Below are 11,194 nucleotides of genomic sequence, written 5' to 3'. Positions count from 1 at the left end.
ATCTGGGTGACCAGGCAAGATCACGTTATCACCTGCGCCGCTGTATATCTCAAAGCGGTATGCATAGCCAAAAGAATCGCACAAAACAAATAGCTTTATACCCCACTTGTGTGGCTTATTGGGCATATATTGCCTCAAGTGGTGCTTCATTTTGGTGCTGCACATTTGCTCGTCAACACAAAGGCGGGCTTGCTTTGGAACGGAATCAAACCTTTGGTTAAGACAGTCGACAAGTTTTCGCGTGCGGAACAGTGGAACGTATCCTGGCTCACCCTTTTTGATCCGCTCGCCCTCATCTCGCAGTGAGAAGAACTGTTTAATTCCCTCGAATTTGGTTCGGGTCATGCAGGTTTCAGCTTTTCAGATTTGGATAGCGATAATGGACATATACATCAAAATACCGATGTAACGGTGGATATCATTACTGTTAATTTTGAACTTATTTGATATATTATTCGTTAAAGCTGCACGCATGGTTTCCTCCGTGATCATATTCATTATTTCTGAATTGAAAAAATAGCAAAATAGCTGTGATGGAGTTCTAAGCTTCATTAATTCAGCTGGCAGCAAAGAATCTCCTCGAAAGACTATGTCGTTCGCATGCAACTGCAAACATTGCTGTCGCCACACAATCTTACTCGGCTCCTTTGTTATTGATTCAATACCTATGTATGTATACATACATAAATTAGTTACTCGTATAACATATCGCAAATATGTTTGCTTACCAAAACCATTGAAGCCACCAGATGATGGCGAAGATATGTTTGCTGAATCGTCCGTAATTGGTAATGGCGATCGAGGCCTTTTGGCGGTTTTCCGTGATGGCCCAGGTTCCTGTACCACATTTTGCACATTTTCAACATTACTGTCTATAAATGATACAGTCTCATCGTCCTCTAGTGCATTGGTCAGAGCTTCTTCCAAATTCAAGTCGTCGTCCCCGTCGTCACTTGATATGTCTGACACTTCCTCATCCGACGGGACTGACTCAAACAAGTCCAGCAACTGTTCATCAGTCAAGTCGGACAACTTGTAACGAATCCGTTTTGCCATATTTTCTAATATTTAACCTTTCTATTAAGAAAAATCATACAAAAAACAAAAACCAACACAAAAATTGAACGCAGCTGTGAAACAGCTGCTGAAAAAAAAGATACCTTGGAGCCCCAAAAGAGCCTTCAGACACTTATCACTATTTCTCAGCTACAACACACATCTTTCTTATATTTGAGTGCCTGTAACTTGATTTTAAAAGCTAATAAACATACCTTTCACGAAAAAAAATAATGATCTCGATTAGTTTTATATATACACTTTTACACCACAAGAAAACATAAAATGCAACTGCTCAAAATTTACGCGCGAAATAACACATGTTCTGTGCACATGAACAAAAAAATCATAGCATAAAGCTTTTGAGAGCTTTCAAAGCTTCTGCACGTAATTTCGTGTTTGTTGTTAACAGAAAAACAATATTCAAATGACGTAAAAGCTCTTAGTTTTTTAGATAATGTCAATAATATGATAAGTGTCTCAAGACACCCTTACGTGTTAGAGGGTTAAATATTGCGAATGCTGGATGCCAAATCCTTTTAACCTTTGTGGTGACAGAGCAAAATTTAAAAAATAAACTTGTAACAGTTTGATATCACAAGAGTCTGGATACAAAATGTGGTTCATCTAGCTTTTATAGTCTCTGAGAACTAGGCGACAAACAAGAAGGACGGACAGACGGGCATAGCTTTATCGACTCGGCTATTGATGCTGATCAAGAATATATATACTTTATGGAGTCAACAAGCTTTCTTATGTGCGATACACACATCTACAAAACTGTTACATGCCTAAACTCTTCGAGTACCGGTTATAATTAGGCTGTAAGTCTTGTATTTGACTTACCAAAACATTAGTACATTTGTTATATTTGGACAATTTTATTGATTCGTGCCTTGTTTTGTTGACAATTAATGCCACTAAATAAAATCTTAAAATTAAGATGAGAAACAGTATAAAATTATAGTTTTCATTAAACATTCTTTATATAATATTACACATACTAAATATCATGTTTAATTTTCAGCGCCATCTATTTTGATGTACTTCTGAGTTTTTACTTTATTTAGCGAAACAAACTTTTTATTTGTCATTTAACTTCAACTGTAAAGGAATATAACTTTCGTTGCAAAATATCTTCCACACACAATTCCATACTTATAGAGTAAACTGTAATAGTAAAAAATGCAAATATGTTTAACTGCCAGAGTCTGAGAGTTTGATTTCCTTACCAACACTTCTAAACTATGCTTCAGTTGATTAACTGTTGCATTGGCAATTCATTTGTACAGAAATTGTTAGCTTAAATTATTCTAAACAAAAATATTTTGAATAAAAAACTTTTATTACAATTTATATTCAAGTGAATTTTAAATTATAAATTAATATTTTTTAAATAGATACAAGTAAATTAAAAAGCGACTAAAATATTTGAATAGAAAATGAAAATTGGCTAAATACGTGTTTATTCAATAATGGAAATTTGGTTCTTATCGTTGTTATTTATTGTATATGATATAATCAAATTGAACTACGGGCAGAACTAAAAACATAATTAAAATCTTATTTTAAATTAATTTGTACAATTTATAAACTAAACAGCTTTAAATAATTATATTTAGTTTCCTATTTCTGTGAATAATGTTTTATACAAATAACATAATTTTGATATTTATATCGAATTAATAACACTGTCTGCCAAACTCTTTTTTAACGAGAGGGAACGTTGTGAGTCGCGCGCATATGCTGCGGCTCTACTATTATACCCGGTGCTCAGTCAGTATAACTGTGAGCTTATGATTTTTGTCGAATCTAAAAATATTTTATTACTTACATTTTTTTGATTCATCCGTTTTCTACATCTACAACGTAGATTCTTCATCACTTCCGCCAGAGGTCGCACTCTGTGCGAGGCCGATTTTGTGTGAGCGAGAAAGAGACAATGAATAGATCCGATATGGTTCAGCAATCTGGTATATAAGGTCATTTTTTATACCCGTACTCAAAAAAGAGTTAAGGGGTATATTAGATTTGCGGTAAAAGTGGATGTGTGTAACGCAGAGAAGGAAACGTTTCCGACCCCATAAAGTATATATATTCTTGATCAGCATCAATAGCCGAGTCGATATAGCCATGTCTGTCTGTCCGTCTGTCTGTCTGTCTGTCTGTCTGTCTGTCTCGATGAGCGCCTAGATCTCAGAAACTATAAGAGCTAGGGCAACCAAATTTGGTTTCCAGACTCATGTGATATCCTACTGCTACAAGTGTATATCAAAATTTCGCCCCGCCCCCTTCCGCCCACACAAAGAACGAAAATCTGTAGCAGGCACATTTTTAAAGATACGATAAAACTAAAAACGCATTATCGTAGAGAATGCCCATATCTACCAGACTGCCGAATCTGAATCAGATCGGATCATAATTATAGCCAGAATGAAGAAATTAATTTTCAGTCGCTTCCCCTGCCCCCCCTCCGAAAAACGACAACGCAACTCATTTTCCTTCTCGCTCGCACACTCTGCCGCGTTCAGTGCGCGAGCAACCCCTAGCGGAGGAGATGTAGAATCTAAATGGTACATGTATAATCTACATGTTAGATGTAGAATATACATAATATATGTATATGTAGATAACAGATGTAGCAAAAAAATGTAAAATGTAAAATTTTTTTTTTTTCTAAAATTCTAAAAAATCATAAGCTCAATAATGTATATACTGACTGAGTACGGGTATAAGTAGAGTCGTGTCCCCAGAAACGACTCACACGTTCCTTCTCGTTTATTTTAAAATTCTAACAAATCATATGCTCAAAAATGTATATGCTGACTGAGTACGGGTATAAGTAGAGTCGCGTCCCCAGAAGCGACTCGCACGTTCCTTCTCGTTTATCATATTTTTCGTATCTTTAAAATTTGTGATATTCAATTCCAATTCAATCGACGATTTTTCTTTCCTCAATTTTTCGTTGTGTGCGTCGAAAGAAAACGAGCAGGTCGGAATATCCGTCCTTGTCTGACCCACTACTAGCTGAAACTGTGGGAAACTACCCTCTGTGGGCAGATTTAAGCGAACATTTGGTCCGACAAGCGTGTTGTTATTAATGTTGAGACCATCCATGCTTATTGTTTTAGTCAGTAGCTTTTTGTTAAGAGGGAATTTTTACTTTAGTGGGCGTTTATTCAACCACTTCTGAAATTTTAGTCTGGACAGCAATGCATAACGCGTGTCTTCTCTTCTCAGCTCGATACAAAAACTGATCTCGCTCTCAATTTTATTCTTTCCTTTTTCCTCTTATTCTTTGCGCACACTCTACATTGAGAGTGAGTTTACAATTAAAATGGGCTTAATAGTTAATATTATATGTATATACACTGGTATTAGGGGATAGTACTGCTACAATATCATGTTTAATTTTCAGCGCCATCTATTGGGCCATCGATTATGCATAATCAATTTTCTCGTATCTTAACCCTCTAAGCCTACTTTCCAGAATAATGAAAGAAACGAATTCAAATAATTTTTTCTAAAGTGAATGGGGCTCTTGAACTTAAATATGTACTCAGAAAAAGTGCCAAAGCTTTCGTTTACCTGTAAGGTGAGAAAAAGTGAATAAGTGTCTCAAGACACTCTTGGGGCTCCAAGTGTAAAAAAAACACTGAAAAACAATTTTTTTTTTATGCGCAACACAAATTCAGTTTACATTTTGTGCAAATGCACTGCATTTGAGAAATTGTACAGTATTTGCACCATTTTTTTCCATTATCTCGATCCAACCAATCTGGAAAATGGTTTAGCTGGTCAAACCGCAAGTCCCATATTATATGGTTCGCTTTTGCGCCTAGTTTGCGGTTTAGCTGCGAAGGTCTCTGAGAGAGTGGAGACTGCATTGTCCACTCTGTCTGAGAGGATGGTGACTGTGTTGTCCGCCCTGACGACCTGAAAAGTTTTTGGTTTGAAATGTCACCAGACCTTCAGCAATCGATTCGCGAAATTCCGGGAGTTCAAGCGATTTGCCCATGTTCTCTTTTTCCTTTTCTATTCGCGTATATAAAACATAAGCGTTTGTTGCTGCCATATCAATCAAGTGGTAAAAAATTCGAGTGGCAGCATCCCGAGTTTTAGCTCTGATATGATAGCGGCCCAAAAGTCCATCCATTAGGTCTACGCCACCCATGTGAGCGTTATATTCGCGAATAATTTGTGGGCAATCAACTTCGATGTTTCGCTTAGATTTCCTGTCGTAACGAGCAAACTTTGCTATTCCTTCATGCGAATTAGCCCTTTCAAATGGCTGAACACCCACATAAGTCGACAACAAGCGAACTGCCTTGTTGTCTCTCCACAGCACATTACTTATTTCGACTCCATATGAGGAGCCTACGTACTCGGTCAAAAAACCCCTTGGTTTGTTTTTGATAGTACTATCGTTTGGAAGCTTGCAATTAGGGATACGATTTACACGCACTGTACCAAGGCTATAAATACCTTTCGCACGCAGATAGACCATCAAAGACAGCGACGTATATAAGTTATCAAAGTAAATAATGTGGTGCTTGAAAGTTTGTACGGTTTTTGTTAAACGTACAACAATGTTGGCCGAAGCACCAAGATCTGGGTGACCAGGCAAGATCACGTTATCACCTGCGCCGCTGTATATCTCAAAGCGGTATGCATAGCCAAAAGAATCGCACAAAACAAATAGCTTTATACCCCACTTGTGTGGCTTATTGGGCATATATTGCCTCAAGTGGTGCTTCATTTTGGTGCTGCACATTTGCTCGTCAACACAAAGGCGGGCTTGCTTTGGAACGGAATCAAACCTTTGGTTAAGACAGTCGACAAGTTTTCGCGTGCGGAACAGTGGAACGTATCCTGGCTCACCCTTTTTGATCCGCTCGCCCTCATCTCGCAGTGAGAAGAACTGTTTAATTCCCTCGAATTTGGTTCGGGTCATGCAGGTTTCAGCTTTTCAGATTTGGATAGCGATAATGGACATATACATCAAAATACCGATGTAACGGTGGATATCATTACTGTTAATTTTGAACTTATTTGATATATTATTCGTTAAAGCTGCACGCATGGTTTCCTCCGTGATCATATTCATTATTTCTGAATTGAAAAAATAGCAAAATAGCTGTGATGGAGTTCTAAGCTTCATTAATTCAGCTGGCAGCAAAGAATCTCCTCGAAAGACTATGTGGTTCGCATGCAACTGCAAACATTGCTGTCGCCACACAATCTTACTCGGCTCCTTTGTTATTGATTCAATACCTATGTATGTATACATACATAAATTAGTTACTCGTATAACATATCGCAAATATGTTTGCTTACCAAAACCATTGAAGCCACCAGATGATGGCGAAGATATGTTTGCTGAATCGTCCGTAATTGGTAATGGCGATCGAGGCCTTTTGGCGGTTTTCCGTGATGGCCCAGGTTCCTGTACCACATTTTGCACATTTTCAACATTACTGTCTATAAATGATACAGTCTCATCGTCCTCTAGTGCATTGGTCAGAGCTTCTTCCAAATTCAAGTCGTCGTCCCCGTCGTCACTTGATATGTCTGACACTTCCTCATCCGACGGGACTGACTCAAACAAGTCCAGCAACTGTTCATCAGTCAAGTCGGACAACTTGTAACGAATCCGTTTTGCCATATTTTCTAATATTTAACCTTTCTATTAAGAAAAATCATACAAAAAACAAAAACCAACACAAAAATTGAACGCAGCTGTGAAACAGCTGCTGAAAAAAAGATACCTTGGAGCCCCAAAAGAGCCTTCAGACACTTATCACTATTTCTCAGCTACAACACACATCTTTCTTATATTTGAGTGCCTGTAACTTGATTTTAAAAGCTAATAAACATACCTTTCACGAAAAAAAATAATGATCTCGATTAGTTTTATATATACACTTTTACACCACAAGAAAACATAAAATGCAACTGCTCAAAATTTACGCGCGAAATAACACATGTTCTGTGCACATGAACAAAAAAATCATAGCATAAAGCTTTTGAGAGCTTTCAAAGCTTCTGCACGTAATTTCGTGTTTGTTGTTAACAGAAAAACAATATTCAAATGACATAAAAGCTCTTAGTTTTTTAGATAATGTCAATAATATGATAAGTGTCTCAAGACACCCTTACGTGTTAGAGGGTTAAATATTGCGAATGCTGGATGCCAAATCCTTTTAACCTTTGTGGTGACAGAGCAAAATTTAAAAAATAAACTTGTAACAGTTTGATATCACAAGAGTCTGGATACAAAATGTGGTTCATCTAGCTTTTATAGTCTCTGAGAACTAGGCGACAAACAAGAAGGACGGACAGACGGGCATAGCTTTATCGACTCGGCTATTGATGCTGATCAAGAATATATATACTTTATGGAGTCAACAAGCTTTCTTATGTGCGATACACACATCTACAAAACTGTTACATGCCTAAACTCTTCGAGTACCGGTTATAATTAGGCTGTAAGTCTTGTATTTGACTTACCAAAACATTAGTACATTTGTTATATTTGGACAATTTTATTGATTCGTGCCTTGTTTTGTTGACAATTAATGCCACTAAATAAAATCTTAAAATTAAGATGAGAAACAGTATAAAATTATAGTTTTCATTAAACATTCTTTATATAATATTACACATACTAAATATCATGTTTAATTTTCAGCGCCATCTATTTTGATGTACTTCTGAGTTTTTACTTTATTTAGCGAAACAAACTTTTTATTTGTCATTTAACTTCAACTGTAAAGGAATATAACTTTCGTTGCAAAATATCTTCCACACACAATTCCATACTTATAGAGTAAACTGTAATAGTAAAAAATGCAAATATGTTTAACTGCCAGAGTCTGAGAGTTTGATTTCCTTACCAACACTTCTAAACTATGCTTCAGTTGATTAACTGTTGCATTGGCAATTCATTTGTACAGAAATTGTTAGCTTAAATTATTCTAAACAAAAATATTTTGAATAAAAAACTTTTATTACAATTTATATTCAAGTGAATTTTAAATTATAAATTAATATTTTTTAAAATAGATACAAGTAAATTAAAAAGCGACTAAAATATTTGAATAGAAAATGAAAATTGGCTAAATACGTGTTTATTCAATAATGGAAATTTGGTTCTTATCGTTGTTATTTATTGTATATGATATAATCAAATTGAACTACGGGCAGAACTAAAAACATAATTAAAATCTTATTTTAAATTAATTTGTACAATTTATAAACTAAACAGCTTTAAATAATTATATTTAGTTTCCTATTTCTGTGAATAATGTTTTATACAAATAACATAATTTTGATATTTATATCGAATTAATAATACTGTCTGCCAAACTCTTTTTTAACGAGAGGGAACGTTGTGAGTCGCGCGCATATGCTGCGGCTCTACTATTATACCCGGTGCTCAGTCAGTATAACTGTGAGCTTATGATTTTTGTTGAATCTAAAAATATTTTATTACTTACATTTTTTTGATTCATCCGTTTTCTACATCTACAACGTAGATTCTTCATCACTTCCGCCAGAGGTCGAACTCTGTGCGAGGCCGATTTTGTGTGAGCGAGAAAGAGACAATGAGTAGATCCGATATGGTTCAGCAATCTGGTATATAAGGTCATTTTTATCATATTTTTCGTATCTTTAAAATTTGTGATATTCAATTCCAATTCAATCGGCGATTTTTCTTTCCTCAATTTCCGAGCAGGTCGGAATATCCGACCTTGTCTGACCCACCACTAGCTGAAACTGTGGGAAACTACCCTCTGTGGGCAGATTTAAGCGAACATTTGGTCCGACAATCGTGTTGTTATTAATGTTGAGACCATCCATGCTTATTGTTTTAGTCAGTAGCTTTTTGTTAAGTGGGAATTTTTACTTTAGTGGGCGTTTATTCAACCACTTCTGAAATTTTAGTCTGGACAGCAATTCATAACGCGTGTCTTCTCTTCTCAATTTTATTCTTTCCTTTTTCCTTCTTATTCTTTACGCTCACTCTACATTGAGAGTGAGTTTACAATTAAAATGGGCTCAATAGTTAATATTATATGTATGTACATTGTACACTGGTATTAGGGGATAGTACTGCTACAATATCATGTTTAATTTTCAGCGCCATCTATTGGGCCAACGATTATGCATAATCAATTTTCTCGTATCTTAAATATTGCGGATGCCGGATGCCAAATCCTTTCAACCTTTGTGGTGACAGAGCAAAATTAAAAAAAAAACTTCTAACATTTTGATATCACAAGAGTCTGGATACAAAATGTGGTTGATCTAGCTTTAATGGTCTCTGAGAACTAGGCGACAAACAAGAAGGAAGGACGGACAGACGGACATAGCTTTATCGACTCGGCTATTGATGCTGATCAATAATATATAAACTTTATGGAGTGAACAAGCTCTCTTATGTGCGATACACACATCTACAAAACTGTTACATGACTAAACTCTTCGAGTACCGGTTATAATTAGGCTGTAAGTCTTGTATTTGACTTACCAAAACATTAGTACATTTGTTATTTTTGGACATTTTTATTGATTCGTGCCTTGTTTTGTTGACAATTAATGCCACTAAATAAAATCTTAAAATAAAGATGAACGAGAAGGAACGTGCGAGTCGCTTCTTGGGAGGCGACTCTATTTATACCCGTACTCAGTCAGTATATACATTTTTGAGCATATGATTTTTTAGAATTTTAGAATTAAAAAAAAAAATGTATACACTTTACATTTTTTTTGCTACATCTGATATCTACATCTACTATGTATATTTTACATCTAACATGTGGATTATGCATGTACCATTTAGATTCTACATCTCCTCCGCTAGGGGTTGCTCGCGCACTGAACGCGGAAGAGTGTGCGAGCGAGAAAGAGATAGGTAGCGGGTCTCTGTCAGGAGGAGGCGGAAGAACCAACAGAAAATTAATTTCTTCATTCTGGCTATAATTATGATCCGATCTAATTCAGATTCGGCAGTCTGGTATATATGAGTATTCCCTACGATAATGCGTTTTTAGTTTTATCGTATCTTTAAAAATGTGCCTGCCATAGATTTTCGTCCTTTGTGGGGGCGGGGCGAAATTTTGAAATACACTTGTAGCAGTGTGATATCACATGAGTCTGGAAACTAAATTTGGTTGCCCTAGCTATTATAGTCTCTGAGATCTAGGCGCTCATCGAGACAGACAGACAGACGGACAGACAGACATGGCTATATCGACTCGACTATTGATGCTGATCAAGAATATATATACTTTATACTTTCCTTCTCTGCGTTGCAAACATCCACTTTTACCACAAATCTAATATACCCCTTAACACTTTTTTGAGTACGGGTATAAAAATCTTTTCCACCAGAACAATGCAAGGGTGCAGTCATGTGCAGTTTCCATTGTGAAAATCCATGAATTAGGCTACGATATTGCTCAACCCTAATCTATGGATTTAGTGACTATTTCTGGTTTCCAAACCTGAAGAAATGGCTCGGCGGAAAAATATTTGAGTCCAATGATGAAGTCATCTCAAAAAAAATTCCTATTTTGACGACATCGACAAATCCTATTTTTTGGAAGTGATAAAACAATTGGAGAAATTCCGGAAAAAGTATATAGAGCTAAAAAAGGATTATGTAGACAAATTAAAATGAAAAATTCTAAAAAAGTATTTTGCCGACCGAATATATTCATCAGACTGTCAAGGCCAAATTTAAAGTCTAATTTTGATTCCTGTTAAATGGCTGGTCTTGCTATACAAAATTTTAAACTTCGTAGACACGTACGTAACACACAATTACGGTCACAATAGAAATATAAAATTTGTTGTTTTCATAATAATTTTATCCTTGAGCAGTTTTTGTTTTTTATTTACAGTACAGTACTTTAAAGGGAAAACCGCGTTCCTGCGGAAAATAATAGCACCGTAACGGAAAACGTTTCTCTTACTCTGAAAATTCAAATAAACAGGGGTGCCACAGAAATCACTAGTGAAATGGGAAACCGCGCAGAGGATATCCGCTTAAAACTTTTTGCCGTGCCACAGAATTCCGAGCGATTTCATTTTTCTTAGAATTGTCACAAACCAAATTCGAACTAAGGCTGGG

General features: G+C 36.0%; 2 protein-coding genes across 2 annotated transcripts; both read right to left on the bottom strand.

Annotated features, from left to right (window-relative positions):
- Positions 1-360: 360 nt before the first annotated feature.
- LOC121404832 lies at positions 361-1,336 on the bottom strand. The gene is made up of 3 exons (XM_041595205.1): positions 1,272-1,336; positions 729-1,077; positions 361-665 (listed from the first exon to the last, which is right to left on the bottom strand). The coding sequence occupies exons 2-3, from the start codon at positions 1,054-1,056 to the stop codon at positions 361-363; spliced, it is 633 nt and encodes a 210-aa protein (XP_041451139.1). The 5' UTR covers positions 1,057-1,077; positions 1,272-1,336.
- Positions 1,337-6,025: 4,689 nt separating this feature from the next.
- LOC111081807 lies at positions 6,026-7,000 on the bottom strand. The gene is made up of 3 exons (XM_041595200.1): positions 6,936-7,000; positions 6,394-6,742; positions 6,026-6,330 (listed from the first exon to the last, which is right to left on the bottom strand). Exons 2-3 carry the CDS (start codon positions 6,719-6,721, stop codon positions 6,026-6,028), a joined length of 633 nt encoding a protein of 210 aa, XP_041451134.1. The 5' UTR covers positions 6,722-6,742; positions 6,936-7,000.
- Positions 7,001-11,194: the final 4,194 nt, after the last annotated feature.

Source organism: Drosophila obscura, unplaced genomic scaffold (genome assembly GCF_018151105.1).
Source record: "Drosophila obscura isolate BZ-5 IFL unplaced genomic scaffold, ASM1815110v1 contig_109, whole genome shotgun sequence".
NCBI lineage: Eukaryota > Metazoa > Arthropoda > Insecta > Diptera > Drosophilidae > Drosophila > Drosophila obscura.
Note: the sequence above shows the minus strand (reverse complement) of the source record. Positions and strands in the feature narration are given on the sequence as shown.

What these genes read in the sequence shown, in the direction of transcription:
- LOC121404832 (XM_041595205.1), bottom strand. Translation starts at nt 1,056, where the DNA reads ATGGCAAAACGGATTCGTTACAAGTTGTCCGACTTGACTGATGAACAG. An exon ending in TGGTGGCTTCAATGGTTTTG is followed by an intron (nt 666 to 728) that starts GTAAGCAAACAT and finishes ATACATACATAG; the next exon opens with GTATTGAATCAATAACAAAG.
- LOC111081807 (XM_041595200.1), bottom strand. Translation starts at nt 6,721, where the DNA reads ATGGCAAAACGGATTCGTTACAAGTTGTCCGACTTGACTGATGAACAG. An exon ending in TGGTGGCTTCAATGGTTTTG is followed by an intron (nt 6,331 to 6,393) that starts GTAAGCAAACAT and finishes ATACATACATAG; the next exon opens with GTATTGAATCAATAACAAAG.